At 43.8% G+C, this 21,205-nt stretch overlaps 2 protein-coding genes across 2 annotated transcripts in view; one reads left to right on the top strand and one right to left on the bottom strand.

Moving 5' to 3' along the window:
- Positions 1-5,233: 5,233 nt before the first annotated feature.
- Positions 5,234-5,857, bottom strand: LOC126481911 (tigger transposable element-derived protein 4-like). The gene has a single exon (XM_050105870.1). The coding sequence runs from the start codon at positions 5,855-5,857 to the stop codon at positions 5,234-5,236; it is 624 nt and encodes a 207-aa protein (XP_049961827.1).
- A 9,212-nt stretch (positions 5,858-15,069) lies between these two features.
- The window catches only part of LOC126481358 (UDP-glycosyltransferase UGT5-like), a 128,109-nt gene continuing 121,973 nt past the window's right edge, over positions 15,070-21,205 (top strand). The window contains exon 1 of the mRNA XM_050105056.1: positions 15,070-15,132. The gene's annotated coding sequence lies outside the window, so the exon portion shown is untranslated. The remainder of the gene's footprint in view (positions 15,133-21,205) is intronic.

The following is a 21,205-nucleotide window of genomic DNA, read 5'->3' as shown; positions in this document are numbered from 1 at the left end:
TGAAGTTTTGACATAAAATTTTTGCCAGATCGCTGAATTGTACAGTCCCTAATTAGCAGCCGCTTAGGTTCTGTTCTCAGAATAGCGCAGAAAAGGCGTTGTACGAACACGTAATAAGACGTAACTGGAGAATAAACGCGGGATAACTTAATTGGTGATTCTCGCAGGATTTTTGAAGTTAATTGGAGAATAAATTTTGACAACGGCAGGAATAGTTACAGAATTAGTGATGACAAGATAGTTTGCTAGAACGAGGAAAGAGGAGAAACGGGAACATCACACAAATTATACGGAAGAACATGACGATTACAACTTTATATAAAATTTTCCTATTACTGCTTTTTGATCTCATGCTTGAGAAACTGAAGCGTATGAATGAAATGTAAAACTATTTACTAACATTAAAATTTTTGCTTGTTGTAGTTCTAATAGGCATATGATATTGGTTCTTCGTGAATTATATGCTGTCTTGTTATTTATGTAAATGAGGTACATAAAATGACCATTTGTGCTCAAAAAAGTCTCGCTTATTTTGTGTGTGTTACAACTGCTGCAATATTAAAAAGGCGTATTTCGTTTTATCTAGCAGAAAGCAACAAAATAGACGTAATCAAATTGAGAAACCACGCCAGTCTTGGGTACTATTCGTATTAACAGCTTTTTCAGTATTAGACAGCGACATTTTGATTTTTCATGCAGCAAAACGTTTGACGGACTCAGATGACGTTAATAGTTTCTTTCGCAGAAAAAAAGGCACGCCATGCAAAACTGTAGCAAGACTAGAGAAAAAAACATGCTGGAAAAACATGACGATTACAACTTTATATAAAAATTTCGTATTACTGCTGTTTGATTTCATGCTTGAGAAACTGAAGCGTATGAATGAAATGTAAAACTATTTACTAACATACAAACTTTTGCTTGTTGTAGTCCTTATAGGCATATGATATTGGTTCTTCGTGAATTATATGCTGTCTTGTTATTTATGTAAATAGGGTACATAAAATAACCATTTGTGCTCAAAAAACTATCGCTTATTTTGTGTGTGTTACAACTGCTGCAATATTAAAAAGGCATGTTTTGTGTTATCTAGCAGAAAGCAACAAAATAAACGTAATCAAATTGAGAAACCACGCGTCTTGGGTACTATTTGTATTAACAGCTTTTTCAGTATTAGACAACGACATTTTGATTTTTCATGCAGCAAAACGTTTGACGGACTCAGATGACGTAATAATTTCTTTCGCAGAAAAAAAGGCACGCCATGCAAAACTGTAGCTAGACTAGAGAAAAACAATGCTGGGACCTAAGGATTGAAGAAATGTGTACTGTCTTGCTTGTCTCTTGTCTTTATTGGTTTTATGTTTTCTATATTTACTTTTATGTCACGTAGAAAAGAAAGTTACTAGTTAATAGGCAATATAGAGTTCAAATTTTCTGAAGAGTTCTTATTCTACCCGCCACTAATAAATCCACGAAGTACACTCCTGGAAATTGAAATAAGAACACCGTGAATTCATTGTCCCAGGAAGGGGAAACTTTATTGACACATTCCTGGGGTCAGATACATCACATGATCACACTGACAGAACCACAGGCACATAGACACAGGCAACAGAGCATGCACAATGTCGGCACTAGTACAGTGTATATCCACCTTTCGCAGCAATGCAGGCTGCTATTCTCCCATGGAGACGATCGTAGAGATGCTGGATGTAGTCCTGTGGAACTGCTTGCCATGCCATTTCCACCTGGCGCCTCAGTTGGACCAGCGTTCGTGCTGGACGTGCAGACCGCGTGAGACGACGCTTCATCCAGTCCCAAACATGCTCAATGGGGGACAGATCCGGAGATCTTGCTGGCCAGGGTAGTTGACTTACACCTTCTAGAGCACGTTGGGTGGCACGGGATACATGCGGACGTGCATTGTCCTGTTGGAACAGCAAGTTCCCTTGCCGGTCTAGGAATGGTAGAACGATGGGTTCGATGACGGTTTGGATGTACCGTGCACTATTCAGTGTCCCCTCGACGATCACCAGTGGTGTACGGCCAGTGTAGGAGATCGCTCCCCACACCATGATGCCGGGTGTTGCCCTGTGTGCCTCGGTCGTATGCAGTCCTGATTGTGGCGCTCACCTGCACGGCGCCAAACACGCATACGACCATCATTGGCACCAAGGCAGAAGCGACTCTCATCGCTGAAGACGACACGTCTCCATTCGTCCCTCCATTCACGCCTGTCGCGACACCACTGGAGGCGGGCTGCACGATGTTGGGGCGTGAGCGGAAGACGGCCTAACGGTGTGCGGGACCGTAGCCCAGCTTCATGGAGACGGTTGCGAATGGTCCTCGCCGATACTCCAGAAGCAACAGTGTCCCTAATTTGCTGGGAAGTGGCGGTGCGGTCCCCTACGGCACTGCGTAGGATCCTACGGTCTTGGCGTGCATCCGTGCGTCGCTGCGGTCCGGTCCCAGGTCGACGGGCACGTGCACCTTCCGCCGACCACTGGCGACAACATCGATGTACTGTGGAGACCTCACGCCCCACGTGTTGAGCAATTCGGCGGTACGTCCACCCGGCCTCCCGCATGCCCACTATATGCCCTCGCTCAAAGTCCGTCAACTGCACATACGGTTCACGTCCACGCTGTCGCGGCATGCTACCAGTGTTAAAGACTGCGATGGAGCTCCGTATGCCACGGCAAACTGGCTGACACTGACGGCGGCGGTGCACAAATGCTGCGCAGCTAGCGCCATTCGACGGCCAACACCGCGGTTCCTGGTGTGTCCGCTGTGCCGTGCGTGTGATCATTGCTTGTACAGCCCTCTCGCAGTGTCCGGAGCAAGTATGGTGGGTCTGACACACCGGTGTCAATGTGTTCTTTTTTCCATTTCCAGGAGTGTATTTTTTTTTTTTTAAGGGAATAGGATGTCAAACCAGCCGATTGGGAGCAGGAAGGCACCACAGGACATGTCCTGAATATAAGCTTGATGGCTTGCATTACAAAATATACACGTTTGAGTTCAACAGAGCGAAATACAGTGGTGTGCGATGGAAGAATGCTGTGTGAAGAGACGTGGCACTCCACATCTCTTACATCTCCTCGAGCATATATGTTTTATATATAAAACTCTCCAGAGAGATGTGCCCTGTAGAATGAATATATTCTTGAAAAATAGATTTTTTTTAAATTTTTGAATATTTGACGTCCTATCTCAACCGCTCGAAAAGGGGGGGGGGGCTCTATCAAGTTTTAGCCCAGGTTCGGAAATATCTTAGATCCGGGACTGCGTGAATGGAGCTGAAGAAAGCCATAATATCTAGCACAATGGGTCGTATCCTCCCATGCACTTCATAGTGGTTTGTAGATGTGGAGGTAGATGCAGATGTAGACGTAGATGCAGGCGTTTCGTACCTGTTCACACGAAGCTATTACAACGTTGATTTGCAACGTCCAGCCGACTCTGTTACCAAGGATCCTGTGCAAGAAGCGGGCGTGTGATCACAGCGTCATTTATCTGCCACCTTATGACGTAGTTCTTGTGTAGAGATTTGTCATTCTGTTGGAAAAGATAACTGAAACTGATTTTTGCTATAACCAAAGTATTTTAGAGTAAATACTGTTTCAGAATTTTTTATACTGGTAGTCAAACTAGAAATATTATCAGTCATTTATTTGCTTGGGACGTAGAATCTTGTCATTTGCAAGCTGAGGGATATTTACTGGTGAAGATAATACCCTCTGTAGGTCGGCAGTGTAGCTGCGCATTGTACGAGAGTCATTTCAAAAGTCCTGTACACACTGCGCGTGCACGAGCGTTACGTTGGCGTGATCAAGCTGAAATTCATGTTAGTTGTGAGCGAAACTTTAGGAGTGACGATCATCTATGTGTTCGCCGGTTGGTGTGGCTGCGTTTGGAAGCTGAAACTGAGTAAGGTTGGATTACAGGTAGTGACCAGCGTTCCTACATCACAATCGAATCCGTACGTGAAAAGATCTTGAAGGAAATTTACGACGCTTTGAGAGAGGTGTGTGTGAATAGTGTAGTGGATCGTAGCACAGCATCCCGTTGGTCTGCTCGTTTTCGTGAAGGCCGGGTGACCACTTGAGGACAACCCAAGAAGTGGAACTGCAGCAGTCTACACCTGTAAGGTTATTGTTAATGACATTTTGAGACAAGACCGACGAGAAACATGTGAAGAAATTGCATATGAGGCCAGAATGTATGTCACTTCAGTTTACAGAATCATAACTGAAAAGTTAAAGATGAGAAAAATTGCTGCCAGGTGGGTTACGCACGTTCTGAATGAAGAGTAGAAAGCAGATCGCAAAACAGCCTCAGGAGAATTGTTTCAAAGTTATCGAACAGTGGGAAAATTGTTTCTGGAAACGATTGTTGCACATAATGTAACCTGCGTACGGAATTTTGAGCCAGAACTGAAGTCTCAGTCGTCACAGTGGAAAAATTCCGACTCTCCACGCCCGCTTAAAATCCCGCCGTCTACAATCAAATGTGAAACTGATGATGATCTTTGCGTATGACGCAAATGGAGTCATAGTTACAAACAGGGTGCTCCAGGAGAAGTCTGTAAAAGATGCGTACTATACGCTGTTCATGCAAATCTTTTTGCGCTCGAACAGTCGTCAGAGATGGCCTGACATGTTTGGAGTTGGTGTTCTCATTTTGCACGATAATACATACTTCATACTGACCTACCAGTGACAAATATGTATGAGAAATACATATCCATCAACTAAACAGTCCTTATATGAGCGCTCCAGACTTCGATTTGTCTCCCACATTGAAGGAACAACTTTATGGAAAACGTTCTGATATACAGTGGAACCTCACTGTAACAACATTCATGAGCCTTGAAAATTATATTGTTATAAAAAAGTGTAGTTGTAACCGAGAGTCGTATTTTCAGTCTGTTGTGGTGGAAAACGGAGAAGAAAAAATGATTTAGCCTTGTTTTATTTTACATACAGTATTCTCTCCTAACCTTACGTGAATACAGTGTATACAGCAGTATGTCGAGTACTCACCAAACTTCTTTACTTGGGACTGGAGTAGTCATTTTTCTCTGTGGTATATTTGCCCCATACACTCCTACATTGCGTTCAATGTTCATTAATTTATTTGCAGTTTCACTGCGCCCTCCCCTTGCTTCATAGAAAACGATCGCAATACTAATAGCTTCTAAAACCTCACTCATAGTAGGGATGTGCACTTAATTCCATTCTTCTTCATCTACTACTGCATCTCCCTCGCTCACGTCATGGTCACTGTGGCCCTGATTTTTCACTTCATTTGCAATTTCTTCAGTTTGTACTTCGGTTGTAACAAGGTAATCGTCTATTGTTGCATACATTTCAAAGACGCGCCGACTGAGATTATCACAACTGATTTCAGGCAACAAATCAGATAGTGGCAGATCATCAGTGTCATCGAAGGTGTCTTCAATTTTGGCGGCATTTACTCCTTCAGTTGTGCCTTTCCCATGACGGAAACCCTTCTTGAAGGTTTGGGCCTTGACTCGGCTCCAAGTTTTGGTAATGTATCTGATCGCACTCAGCAGTGAAGTAGAATAATCTTGCTTCTTCTCAGTGCATTGTATCATTTTCAGTAATATGAGTTTACGACATTGGCATTTCAGACTCCTGATTAATTCTTGATCCACGGGCTGCAATACGCTTGTCATATACCCAGGAAGAAAAACAAGCTTAATATTCTCCAAACCAGAGAGTGCAGGATGTTCTGGACAATTGTTAACATGAACCAGTATCTTCCTTTTCTGACTTCTAAGCTCCCGATCCCAACTCCTTATTTCAGCTTCGAAGAATATGGGGGTCATCCAGGACTTTTTATTAGCATTGTAGTGCACTGTCAGATTTATATATGCTTAAAACACCTAGGATTTGGATTTACCTATCACGAGCATTTGTTTTTCTGTTCCAATTGTGTTAGCAAAAACCAGAACTGTGTATCCGTTCTTTAGAAAAATCATCACCAACACATTTTTCACACTTGAATGTCAGAGTTTTGCCAGGAGTCAATTTAAAGAAAATGCAAGTCTTGTCTGTATTAAAGATATCACTGTCTGCAGATCCTTCACGAATTGTAGGTCACACGGTAGTCGGCCATTGTTGGATTGTTTCAGTATTCACACTGTTGGCTTCACCGCTCACTTCGCTACAAGTGATGCCGTGACGATGCTGGAATCTATCAATCCAGCCACTGCTGCACTCAAATTCCTCATCTTTTAATTTCCTGGCAAATTCTTCTGCTTTCTCCGTTAGGAGAGGTCCACTAATATATATTCTGATGTTTCTCTCTTGCTTAAACCACTTCAGCACCGCTTCATCCGCGTCACTCCATTCAGTTTTTCGTAACCGTTTTATTTTAGATTCATTGTTCGAACGCAGTAAGAGTTTTATCCTTGTCCTTCCGAACGTTTGGACTGTAGAACTGACGAAGACACGTCAACCTTTTTAGTTCCACGCTCGATTTCATGAATCACTTTCATTTCTTCTTCCACATTTAAAACTTTTCTTTTACTGGCCATACTGTTCTAAAAAGTGGGCACTTCGTAACAGATTGTTATGGAAACCGACATCTTGTGCACTGTTGACAAGTTCTCTGATTGTCGCCACTACTGTAGTATGAAACCGCTAGGAAGGTGAGGAGTCTATACTACATCTATTGTTGACGGAAGGGCAGAGAGAAGAATATGCCAGGCTGCCATATTAGAACATCTACATATACATGGATACTCTGTAAATCACATTTGAGTGCCTGGCAGAGGGTTCATCGCACCACCTTCACAGTTCTCTATTATTCCAATCTCGAATAGCGCGCGGAAAGAGCGAACACCTATATCTTTCCGTAGGAGCTCTGATTTCACTCATTTTATCGTGATGATCGTTTCTCCCTATGTAGGTCGGTGTCAACAAAATATTTTCGCATTCTGAGGATTAAGTTGGTGAATGGAATTTCGTGAGAAGATTCCATCGCAACGAAAAGCGCCTTTCTTTTAATGATGTCCAGGCCAAATCCTGTATCATTTCAGACACTCTCTCCCATATTTTAAGATAATACAAAACGTGCTGCCCTTCTTTGAACTTTTTCGATTTACTCCGTCAGTCCCATCTGGTAAGGATCCCACACCGAGCAGCAGTATTCTAAAAGAGGACTGACAAGCGTAGTGTAGGCAGTTTCCTTAGTAGATCTGTTAAATTTTCTAAGTGTACTGCCAATAAAACGCAGTTTTCGGTTAGCCTTCCCCACAACATTTTCTGTGTGTTACTTCCAATTTAAGTTGTTCGTAATTGGAATTCCTAGGTATTTAGTTGAATTTACAGCCTTTTCATTTGACTGCTTTATCGTGTAACCGAAGTTTAACGGATTCCTTTCAGCACTCACGTGGATGCCCTCACAATTTTCGTTATTTAAGGTCAACTGCCAATTCTCGCACCATTCAGATATCTTTTCTAAATCGTTTTGCAATTTGTTTTGATCTGCTGGTGACTTTATTAATCGATAAACGACAGCGTCATCTGCAAACAGCCTAAGACGGCTTCTCAGATTGTCTCCCAAATCGTTTACAAAGATAAGGAACAGCAACGAGTCTATAACACTTCAGATTTCCTTCAACAGTACATTGATTCGTGGAAAATCTTTTCGCTAATTCGACCTGAAAATGACGCTATATGCGAGGTACATGCATATATAGTACGTTTGCCGTGTTAAGCAAGGATGGTAAGTATATTCCTTATGAGGAATATGGCCATACCACAGAAATCACGACGTTATAGCCGAGTTGTCATTGTCACCGATGTCGTTAAACGAGAGTTCAGCTGTAAGTGATGAAGCTTCCAAGAAGTGGCTCGAGTAATCCTAGAAGCTCAATAATGAAGACGCCCTATCAAGAATACAGGAGTAGTTTAAACGTGGGGAAGCTATCACAAACAAGAATGAATATTATATTCAAGGCCTGTAAAGGTATTTTTTAAAATAAATTAATTTAACTTTCGAAATGACCCTCGTACGAGGACAGACAAGAGTGCCTTTTGAGACGTGATCTACACTCCTGGAAATGGAAAATAGAACACATTGACACCGGTGTGTCAGACCCACCATACTTGCTCCGGACACTGCGAGAGGGCTGTACAAGCAATGATCACACGCACGGCACAGCGGACACACCAGGAACCGCGGTGTTGGCCGTCGAATGGCGCTAGCTGCGCAGCATTTGTGCACCGCCGCCGTCAGTGTCAGCCAGTTTGCCGTGGCATACGGAGCTCCATCGCAGTCTTTAACACTGGTAGCATGCCGTGACAGCGTGGACGTGAACCGTATGTGCAGTTGATGGACTTTGAGCGAGGGCGTATAGTGGACGTACCGCCGAATTGCTCAACACGTGGGGCGTGAGGTCTCCACAGTACATCGATGTTGTCGCCAGTGGTCGGCGGAAGGTGCACGTGCCCGTCGACCTGGGACCGGACCGCAGCGACGCACGGATGTACGCCAAGACCGTAGGATCCTACGCAGTGCCGTAGGGGACCGCACCGCCACTTCCCAGCAAATTAGGGACACTGTTGCTCCTGGGGTATCGGCGACGACCATTCGCAACCGTCTCCATGAAGCTGGGCTACGGTCCCGCACACCGTTAGGCCGTCTTCCGCTCATGCCCCAACATCGTGCAGCCCGCTTCCAGTGGTGTCGCGACAGGCGTGAATGGAGGGACGAATGGAGACGTGTCGTCTTCAGCGATGAGAGTCGCTTCTGCCTTGATGCCAATGATGGTCGTATGCGTGTTTGGCGCCGTGCAGGTGAGCGCCACAATCAGGACTGCATACGACCGAGGCACACAGGGCCAACACCCGGCATCATGGTGTGGGGAGCGATCTCCTACACTGGCCGTACACCACTGGTGATCGTCGAGGGGACACTGAATAGTGCACGGTACATCCAAACCGTCATCGAACCCATCGTTCTACCATTCCTAGACCGGCAAGGGAACTTGCTGTTCCAACAGGACAATGCACGTCCGCGTGTATCCCGTGCCACCCAACATGCTCTAGAAGGTGTAAGTCAACTACCCTGGCCAGCAAGATCTCCGGATCTGTCCCCCATTGAGCATGTTTGGGACTGGATGAAGCGTCGTCTCACGCGGTCTGCACGTCCAGCACGAACGCTGGTCCAACTGAGGCGCCAGGTGGAAATGGCATGGCAAGCAGTTCCACAGGACTACATCCAGCATCTCTACGATCGTCTCCATGGGAGAATAGCAGCCTGCATTGCTGCGAAAGTTGGATACACACTGTACTAGTGCCGACATTGTGCATGCTCTGTTGCCTGTGTCTATGTGCCTATGGTTCTGTCAGTGTGATCATGTGATGTATCTGACCCCAGGAATGTGTCAATAAAGTTTCCTCTTCCTGGGACAATGAATTCACGGTGTTCTTATTTCAATTTCCAGGAGTGTATTATCTTTCCATGCAACTAATGACGATCTTGAGAATGAATTACGGCAGGAATGCAAGCGCTACTTAACATTTTATGCTACATGTTTCTTGACGAAATAGCACACATAATTTCTTGGGTGCATCTACTAAGAGATAAACAGTATGCCGGATCTGAGGTGCTGAAGTAAGGGAGGAATGGCGGAGGGAAAAACTTACTTTAGCTTCTTAGAAAGTAAAATAAAAGTCAGTGTTATTGATGAACAAGATTCGTTAGTCACCGAACGTACTAATGTTGCTTCTTTTTTCTTCTTTTCTTTAGCGTTTCTCCGTCCAATTGCGGATTCCGCTGTACTCAAGTGTTGGTCTTTGTTTTTTATTTTATTTAACTTCACGTCATATGCTCTTCCTGCTATCAACGTCGTCTCTCAACCTAAGGGAGGGGAGTTGTGTGCCACAGCTGTCTATGAATCGTGTAAACTTTATTCTGTGTGTGATTGTATTTTAACTTTTCATGTATCGCCTTTTTTTATAATGCCTTAGGAGTCAACTAACTTTTTTTTTTTCTTTTGATCATCAGTCTTCTTACTTGTTCGATGCGGCCTGCCGCAATTTCCTCTCATGTGCTAACCCTTTCATCTTAGAGTCAATTATTTGCAGGGTGTTTTCCAATATCTGCTTTTCTCTACAGTTTTACCTTCTGCAGCTCCTTCTAGCATCATGAAAGCTATTCCGTGGTGTCTTAACAGATGTCCTAAGATCCTATCCCTTCTTCTTGTCAGTGTTTTCGATAAATTCCTTTCCTCTCCGATTCTGGGCAGAACCTCCTCATTCCTTACCTTACCAGTCCACTTAACTGTCAACATTCTTCTTAGAACCACATTTCGGGTGCTTCTACTGGTTATAATGTACTTAACTGCCAAAAGACAAATTATACGAGATTTAACAACATTATTTTTCTGTCAGGCAGATGATGCCTGCAGATACTGTCTACATTCAAATTTTACAAGTCTTTGCGATTGGTTAGTAATATGACAAAGAAACCTTCGCGAAAACAACAGCGCTACCTGTAGGTCTTAGAACCGAAACCGAAATCTGTCTAGTATGGTGAGTTGAGGGGGAAGACCAACGGCGCAATAGTTTTGAGATTTCACGTCAAAATGCTCTGGGTTCACTTGGTACTAGGCAGTGTTTTCAAATTGATACTGAATAGATGCGTTGGGCTGTGTGACGCGGAAAGCGTACGTTTTCGCATAAAGTAATTTTGGGTATTAGGCCGCGTCACTGTGAAATACTGAAACAACTAAAATACCCTTTCGATTGTCTTTGCAGTGGTCCCCTGTACCCTTCGGGGCGAGTAAGAAAGAAGATGACAGAAATGATTTTATTCCAATTGACATTGGTCATGGTAGCCTATGAACTTATATCAGATGAGTTTTCGGTTTGTGAAGACTATTTCTTTTAAATTTTAGACTAAATGCAAACTTTCAATTTTTTTTTGTTTCTATAGAAAAAGGAAGAGCAGCTTTTATTCACTTGTAATATGACCATTAATGTGTTCGTATGTAGGCGAGTATAATATCCAAAACACTCTCCCTGTTGAAGTATGTTCTAGGAAGCAGCGGATCCATTACACGGTATACTCGTATACTAATTGTGACGATCGAAAAGATTTGCTTTATTCGGCTGAGATCGGATAACGTTTGTGCATTACATTCAAAGTTAAAGTCGTATTGCATTTTTGCTGGGATTCTCACGGGGTCGGTTCAGCCGATAAAAGCTGTTTCTCTCTCTGTGCCAATGAAGGCGGTATTGGTTAGAAGGAGGCCAGTTGAAGGCCTGCAACCAACCTCTCTGGGTGCTAGGCACACTGGACCTACACCAGAAGTTATGGTCTACTGTGCAATTTTATATGACAACAGGAGCACTTTCGTGGCTATCCCACGCGCACCCTCCCTGCAAATTTGTACGACAGTTTGTTGATTCGTCCTGTTGGACTGCCATTCATGACTAGCATTCCAGGGGCTGTTTTCTAAAAGGATAAAGCTCACCCACACATCGCTGTCGTAACCCAACATGCTCTACAGAGTGTCGACTTGTTGCCTTGGCATGCTCGATCACCAGATCCCTCTCCAATCTAGCGGATATGGGACATTATCAGATGACAACTCCAGCGTCATCCACAACCAGCAATAAACGTGCCTGTATTGACCGACCACGTGCAACTGGCATGGAACTACAGCCCACAAACTGACATCCGACACTTACACAATGCATGCACGATTTGCAATCTTGCATTCAACATTCTGGCGCTTACTCAGGTTATTAATTTACCAGCATTTCACATTTGCAGTGTATCTCTCGCTTGCATCTACGTGTGATCCTGAAAAAAAATTGGAAATTTGTGGTAAGGTCTTATGGGACCAAACTGCTGAGGTTATCGATCCCTAAGCTTACGCACTACTTAATGCAACTTAAAGGAACTTAATATAAGGACAACACACCCCGAGGGAGGACTCGAATCTCCGACGGGGGGGAGCCGCCCGGTCCGTGACAAGACGCCCAAGATCGCGCGGCTACCTCGCGAGGCTGTCATTTTGCAAGATTAATCAGTTACACACGTTACCCATACAAACGTATACCAGAAATTTGTTTGCTCTACAGTTCTGCGATTCTTTTTTCAGTCAATGTAGTCTCCTCCAATTACGTCAGTGGAATTGGGGAACATGTGTACTAGCGAGTTATGGTTTTAATAACTCCTGGGCAAGGTTTGGTAGTCGATTTAAAAACTAATTATAATTTTATACCTACCCTTGATAATTCACCTGGGATGAACGGTCTGTCATGGAGATACAGTTTGTGTCTTGCTGGATTTGAATTTTTAGTCTACTGCGATAAACATGCAACGTCCATTTCTCAACAGCATCTCCTTTCGATATGCAGCAGGATCTGCAACGAATTGGCGCATGGTGCAGGGAATGGCAATTGAATCTCAATGTAGACAAGTATAATGTGCTGCGAATACATATAAAGAAAGATAATTTATCAAATGGTTCAAATGGCTCTGAGCACTATGGGACTCAACTTCTCAGGTCATGAGTCCCCTATAACTTAGAACTAGTTAAACCTAACTAACCTAAGGACATCACACACATCCATGCCCGAGGCAGGATTCGAACCTGCGACCGTAGCGGTCTCGCGGTTCCAGACTGCAGCGCCTTGAACCGCACGACCACTTTGGCCGGCTAATAATTTATCACTTAGCTACAATATAGCAGGTCAGCAACTGAAAGCAGTTAATTCCATAAATTATCTGTGAGTAAGCATTAGGAGTGATTTAAAATGGAATGATCATATAAAGTTGATCGTCGGTAACGCAGATGCCAGACTGAGATTCATTGGAAGAATCCTAAGGAAACGCAATCAGAAAACAAAGGAAGTAAATGATGACTAACTGAAATCCTCAGCTGCCGACAGGTGTTGTTGATATACCTCGATGTGGACAGCTGAAAATGCGTGCGCCGACCGGGACTCGAACGCGGGATCTCCTGCTTACATGGCAGACGCTCTATCCATCTGAGCCGACGAGGACACAGATGAATAGCGCGACTGCAGGGACTTATCCCTTGCACGCTTCCCGTGAGACTCACATTCCCAGCTGTTCACAATTCTACATATGTAATTTACCTTATAGACATTTGCCCATTCACTCATTACTCGCGCACGCTTTGGCGATTCCCGTAAGAGTTTGGGCAACCTGTGCGCATTCGCACAGACGAAAGTCAATGTCTGGGTAACCTGTAACTGGGTCAGATGGATAGAGCGTCTGCCATGTAAGCAGGAGATCCCGGGTTCGAGTCCCGGTTGGGGCACACATTTTCAGCTGTCAACATCGAGGTATATCAGCAACACCTGTCGGCAGCTGAGGGTTTCAGTTAGTCATCATTTATTCCAGGGAAAAGCTGCACGGTCAGCAACAGTAATCTGTTCTTTCGAGAACAGTTACTGTCTTCTTATATACAAAGGAAGTAGGTTACAGTACACTTGTCCGCCGACTGCTTGAATATTGCTTGCCAGTGTGGGATCCGTACCAGATAGGCTTAATAGAAGAGATAGAGAAGATCCAACGGAGAGCAGCGCGCTTTGTTACAGTATCATTTAGTAATCGCGAAAGCGTTACGGAGATGATAGATAAACTCCAGTGGAAGACTCCGCAGGAGAGACGCTCAGTGGCTTGGTACGGGCTATTGTTGAAGTTTCGAGAACACACCTTTACCGAGGAGTCAAGCAGTATATTGCTCCCTCATACGTATATCTCGCGAAGAGATCATGAGAATAAAATCAGAGAGATTAGAGCCAACACAGAGGCGTACCGACAATCTTTCTTTCCACGAACAATACGAGACTGGAATAGAAGGGAGAACCGATAGAGGTACTCAAAGTACCCTCCGCCTTGCGGAGTGTGGATGTAGATGTAGATGTAGATATGCGTTTTCATTTATCCCAAAAATTTCTCTGCTATCAATTTCAAATTTTAGACACCTTTCTCTACCTGGTATTATGTGAGCTCCACTGTTTGGAGTACTTCAAACTCTGGCTCTTCGATGCGTATGACTCGGCAGCCGATCAATAGGATTTTAATTGTCTTGTCTACTGGTGGATTGGAGGTGGGTGGTGGGGGTGAAGAGGCTCTTTCACTAATACTTTCCCTTCTCCTACTCTACAGATACTCTCTGATATTTAGTGAACCCATGGTCCATATAGGGGGTTCTTAAAACTATGGGAAAAATCTAAGAAGTCGCAGTCTGGGTTGTCCCACAACCGCCGAAAGCTATTGGGGCCTGCAGTCTCTCACTGCATGTCTAACGCAGGTTGGATTTCGTGTTACAGGATGACTTCACTGAGCGGATGCTGTGGTTGTCCAATTAGTAAACGCCGGGCCGACACCACTTCCGGGTGGTTTCGCATGGGCACTGGCCGCTGGGAGACAAAGCCTGGGATTTACTGGCCTTCTCCACTCAGCGCTTCAAATGAGCTATATCATGCCGTACTTCGAAGGACGCAAGGGTACAAATGGTTCAAATGGCTCTGAGCACTATGGGACTTAACTTCTGAAGTCATCAGTCGCCTAGAACTTAGAACTACTTAAACCTAACTGAACTAAGGACATCACACACATCCATGCTCGAGGCAGGATTCGAACCTGCGACCGTAGCGGTCGCGCGGTTCCGGACTGAAGCGCCTAGAACCGCGCGGCCACACAGGCCGGCCACAAGGGTGCAACTCGATTTTGTTATGACATCACCAGTTCGTGACACAACCGAACCTAGGACGATGAGTTGAGTGGATGACTGGCAGGATCTTTTTATCACACCTTGCCGCTAAAGATAACAGCAAACATGCCCGAAAAGCAGTGCCATCTAGCTTTGATAATAACGCCGCGCGTGTGGAACAGTGATCCCCGCGGCAGAAGGCGTAGGGCTGTCGAAATACTAGCGAGTCATCGCAACGACGCTGACGCAGCATCTTCAGCGGTGACGTCACCAACCTTCAACGAGATATGAGTTACGAGACGCGGTGACTGAGCATAAGGTATCCTCGGCTCTCCAGGCAACGTGTCACAACAGCAGGAGACGCACGAGGAGGAGCGGCAGCAGTGTGCAAGGTAAGCACGCGACGGGCAGATACTCTGCGCCGCATATCTGCTGGCCGCCAGTTTAACTCTCTTCCTAGCTAACAAGTGGAACTTTGTCCCATTTATTCACTAGTATAGGATTACGCCGTTAGAGCGGAATGGTGCCTTACGTGGGAATACCTGTGTCATATGAACGCGTTTTGTACTTGCAAGTGAACAGTTTCAATCCAGAAAGGGGTGTTACGTGGTTCCCTGCATGGAGATTCTTTGACTGTATGAAATATATTTGTGAATGTAAAATCATCAGCTCTAACTGATGAGTGAGTATACAATCAATAAATATTTCACTTCGTATGTGCGTGCATGTGTGTGTGTGTGTGTGTGTGTGTGTGTGTGTGTGGTTAAGGAGTCGCAACTAACCTGATCAAACGAGATAATTTTCTGCTCATATTTCGCAAGCCAGTATACAGAGTATATTTTACCAACACTATCAATTCTCCTTCCTGTTCCATTCGTGTATTGAACGAGAGAAAAATGACTTTCTGTATGCCTCTGTATGTGCACTAATCTCTCATGATCCCTGTGCGAGATATACGATGATGGTTGCCCGATGATACAGGTTCTCTTAATTCACCCCAAAAACTAAACAAAAAAACTTCCAAACTAAAAGTTTTATTGTCCAGATTGCAGTTGATAGACATCCTGATTGCTAGTTTCAGCAAAGTTATAGTCGTCTTCAGATCATCTGATCCGTGAATTATAAAGCCCCTATATCTCGCACATTGCCTTCTGGCCATTCAATACATGAAGATAAACTCACAGAAAGAATCATTAGATAAAGGGCATACACTGCTGTCAGATGTGTGCATGTTGATAACCGGCTCCGTACTCGAACTAAAATAAATTATAAAATTCACTGATCAGATGATCCGAAGGTGACTACAACTTTGTTGAAACTACTAATCAGGATATGTATCAACTGCGATTTGGACAATGAAACTTCTATTTTGGAAGCTTTTTTACATTTATACAGAGGTAGCTCTCCCTCTAACAATGTCAGGTAATTATATCACCCAACAAAATTTAACGTGAGATCTGCGTCGTCTGTCTTCCAAGGATTCCCATTTAAGTTCCCCGAGCATTTCCATTACACTTTCGCATAGTCTACACCGTCCTATTAAGAAGCTATCAGCGCGTCTCTGAATTCGTTCGCTGTTTGTTCAAATGCCTACTCGATAACGGGCTGTGCAACGTGTCTACAAGTGACGGAGTGCCACTCGCAGCCACGTTTCATGATGTAAGGACGGTGGCCATAAAAAGATCCTAATCTACAGGAACCGGAGATGATTGTCATGCCTTGTATTCCTCCTACATATCGAACATATGACTACTCGACCCGCCACCGTGGCCGTGGCACGAGGCGAATGCTACTGTACTTTTCCAGTTAGCGTAACTGTTCAAACTTAGTAGCACGGACTTAGCACACTTACTGTTTCGCTTTTCAAATGGCCGTACACAGGACAGAAGCATATCTGCGCGAATGGTAGCACAGGCGTTTCTGATGCGGTCGACCATGTCTTCATTGCTTGTTGGCACTTGTTGGTACAAACTATCTTTTAAATATCCCCACAGAAACACATGCATTTGCTTCCATTCAAAGTACCATCCATAAAATACGGTCCAATGGGTTTGTTTCCCATGATATCACACCATACGTTACTAAGGACGTTGATGGTCAACTTGCCGTAACCAGTGGGGATTGTACACAATTAAACCATGCATGTTGTGTCGGTTAACGCTACCATGGTTTGTGAATATAGACTCATCGTGAAATGCTACCTCGGCAAAGAACATGGCTGTCGTTTTGTAAGTGGGCTTCTTCTGTGTTGGCAGCGCTGTGTAGCGCTTTGCATTGGATCTCTGACTACGCTTTCTTAGTAAGAGACTCTGTGGCTGGTTGGACTCGTTGTTGGAAGTTAATCGCCAGGAGAGTTGGGCAGTTGGAAATTAGTCACTAGCAGTGATGGGAGTACTGTTGGGCAGTTGGAGGTGAACGGCCAGCAGTGATGGATGTTAGAAGTTAGCATTGATGGAGGTTAGAGGTCTGAAGTGTTAGCGTAGGCTAACGATCTGGAAGTATCCGACTTGAAGATCGAAAATTATTCATGATTATACATCTTTGTACTGGATGTCAATGACGATTTATATTCGTGTTTGAACTGGATGACACATTATTAAGGTAAAAAATACATTATTTGGTTTGCAACAAAATCTTTCCTTTGCTAACCACATGCCTATTAGTATTTAGTGGCTTTAGTGGTTAGAATCTTTTATTTAGCTGGCAGTATTGACGCTCGCTTTATTGCAGTAGCTCGTGTAATGAAGATTGTTGTGAGGTAAGTGCTTAATGAAATGTATTGGTTATTGTAAAGATTTCTTTTTAGTTAGGGCCATTCTTTTGAATTAATTATTTGAAGTCAGGTTATCCTTCTTCTGAGCAGTCAGATTGCGCTGCGCTAGAATATCGTGGGTCAGTGTTGACATGATAAGAATATGTAAAGAGAAAGTAGGTTTACTTGCATTCAGTTTCGCTCAGCAGTTTAAGTAAAATTTTTAATAAAGATGTTTCAGTTTGTATTTGTTGATGTGTCCATTCACAAAACTCTGCCCGGTTATGGAAATCAGCACCATGAAGTTCTTCATGCAGTGACAAGTGGTATGGGTGACACTTATGACGATGCAGTATTGTGACAATACTACCTACGCACATACGGGAATCGCGCTGTAATTGCCGAGCGCTTATCGGTGGTTTGTGGCACACTGCCGCTAGTGCAGCTATTTCCTTAGCTTCTCCTCTAACACATTCGCTTCCTTTCCATTTGCTAGTCTGTACGCTACCATCTGACATAAAAGCGTTCACAATCTTGTAAAAGAACGAACGAGAGCTACCTCTCTGTGGAGAATGCTCGGCATATGTGGCGACAGCAGCCTGAACCCTTCTCCAACATGCTCCGTAAATCATGATTATTTCAATATTTTCTTCTGTGGTTGCACCATTCATCGTCCACTTGCACGTCTGTTCTCCAGATGATAGGTAAGTGTGCAGGCAATAAACACTGCGCAAGTATTATAAAGTTCAGAGCCGCTATCTGTTATACGTCTGCACAATATGTGAGCGCCAGTCGCAGTGTACTGCCCGTTATGATTGGTCGTAGGTTGCTGCACAGCCACGGTGGGTATGTATTATGGTGTTTTACTCTCTTCCAAACGAGGACTCACTAATGAGTTTACTGCGATTGCGTTGTTTGTACGTACAAATGGTGTACTACATTTACATTTTCCCTCTTCCACTACTTGTTAGCAATGGAAGCCAACTACTCGACAAGTGAAATGTCGGGTATGATATTCTGCTGTGATTTAGCAAATGGACGTAGTCTGCAAGCCCGTGCCATCTACACTGAAAAATACCCACAGCGCAGAATACCCCCTGATAGCCCACCCGGCTAGCCGCGCGGTCTAACGCATTGCTTTCCGAGCGGGAAGGCGTATCGGTCCCCGGCACGAATCCGCCCGGCGGATTAGTGTCGATGTCCGGTGTGCCGGCTAGCCTATGGATGGTTTATAAGGCGGATTTCCATCTGCCTCAGCGAATGCGGACTGGTTTCCCCTATTCTGTCTCAGTTACACTATGTCGGCGATTGCTGCGCAAACACTGTCTCAACATTCGCGTACACCATAATTACTCTACCATGCAAACATTGGAGTTACACTCGCCTGATATGAGACGTTCCCGAGGGGGGGGGGAGGCGGGAGAGGAGGGGTGGTCAACTAGGGGCCGAACCGCACAATAACCCTGGGTTCGGTGTGGGGTGGCAGTGAGGTGGATGGACTGCTGTAGCCTATTATGGTGTTGTGAACTACTGATGCCTACGGCGGGACGAAGCCTCTCCGTCGTTTCTAGGTCCCCACTTCAATACACACATACACGCACACACCCTCTTATAAGCTTCTCGGCAGTCTTTTCCGGCATCTGACGAACACAGGTACCATTGCGCTTCGGAAGACCGACAGTGGAAGGTCCCACACAGTCCACACGCCTGACATGGTGGAGCATCTGCTACGTATGGTGGAAGAAACCCCTGGGACAAGTGTACGACGATTAGCAGCAGCAGAAGGCGTGTCTCACTCTCTTATCTGGGGATACTTCATTAGAAATTCCTGTACCCATATCATCTACAGCACCTACAGGCCCTGAGGCCACAGGATTACCATGGCAGATGGCGGTTCTGTCAAAGGCTGTTGCACATCCAAGATTTTATTTACGAATGAGGCACAGTTCACAAGAGAGGGTTTTGTGAATTTCCATAACCAGTGTGCATTGGCAGCGGTAAACCCTCAAGCAAGTCAGGAACGAGGGCATCAACACGGATTCCCAAGCAACGTATGGGCAGGTGTACTTGGTGACAGATTAACAGGGCCATACGTGCAATTACAAAGGTTAAGTGGGGCGCATAATCTGGACTTTCTCATTAATTGTGGAACGTCCCCTTAGAAAAATTTATGAATGACTGTGCTGATAAACCTCTTACATTATTTGCTTTTCAAACAGCTGAGCAAAACTGAACGTACTCAGACATTACTGTCTTTACTTATTCTGATCAACACTAAACTGACACAATATTTTTAGCGCAACGCAATCTAGCTTTCAATAATCCCAACAAAAGAATGGCCATGACTAACATTAACCTATACCTTTCACAAATCACCTCACAAAAATCTTCGTTACTCTAACTACTGCAATACAGCGAGCGCCACTACTGCCAGCTCAATAAAAGATTCCAACTACTGAAGGCACTAACTACTGATAGGCATAGTTAGCAAATGAAAGATTTTGATAGAGAACAAACAGTGTATTTACCTTAATAGTGTTCAAAAGTCATAATATAAATATATCAGCTCATGACATCCAGTCTTACAAATTTACTGTCTCTGATGGACACACGTCCAGATCATCTGCTCTCAAATCTCCGCCATCTCTCCACCCACATCCACCACTGCTGGCGGCTCACCTCCAACTAGAGTTGTGGCGATTCGTGATTAGATTAGATTAGATTAATACTAGTTCCATGGATCATGAATACGATATTTCGTAATGATGTGGAACAAGTCAAACTTTCCAATACATGACATAATAAAGTTAATTTAACAACATACTTAAGTTAATATAACAACTTTTTTATTTTTTGTGTTTTTTATTTTTTTAATTTTTTATTAATTATTTTTGTTTTTTTTTCCTTAATTTATATCTAAAAATTCCTCTATGGAGTAGAAGGAGTTGTCATTCAGAAATTCTTTTAATTTCTTCTGAAATACTTGTTGGTTATCTGCCAGACTTTTGATACTATTTGGTAAGTGACCAAAGACTTTAGTGGCAGTATAATTCACCCCTTTCTGTGCCAAAGTTAGATTTAATCTTGAATAGTGAAGATCATCTGTTCTCCTAGTATTGTAGTTATGCACACTGCTATTACTTTTGAATTGGGTTTGGTTGTTAATAACAAATTTCATAAGAGAGTATAAATACTGAGAAGCTACTGTGAATATCCCTAGATCCTTTAATAAATGTCTGCAGGATGATCTTGGGTGGACTCCAGCTATTATTCTGATTACACGATTTTGTGCAATAAATACTTTATTCCTCAGTGATGAATTACCCCAAAATATGATACCATATGAAAGCAATGAGTGAAAACAGGCGTAGTAAGCTAATTTACTAAGATGTTTATCACCAAAATTTGCAATGACCCTTATTGCATAAGTAGCTGAACTCAAACGTTTCAGCAGATCATCAATGTGTTTCTTCCAATTTAATCTCTCATCAATGGACACACCTAAAAATTTGGAATATTCTACCTTAGCTATATGTTTCTGGTTAAGGTCTATATTTATTAATGGTGTCATACCATTTACTGCACGGAACTGTATGTACTGTGTCTTATCAAATTTCAGTGAGAGTCTGTTTTCAAGGAACCACTTAGTAATTTTATGAAAGACATTATTGACAATGTCATCAGTTAATTCTTGTTTGTCAGGTGTGATTACT

This window comes from Schistocerca serialis, chromosome 5 (assembly GCF_023864345.2).
Source record: "Schistocerca serialis cubense isolate TAMUIC-IGC-003099 chromosome 5, iqSchSeri2.2, whole genome shotgun sequence".
Taxonomy (NCBI): Eukaryota; Metazoa; Arthropoda; class Insecta; order Orthoptera; family Acrididae; genus Schistocerca; species Schistocerca serialis.
This window is presented reverse-complemented; position numbering and strand designations above follow the sequence as displayed.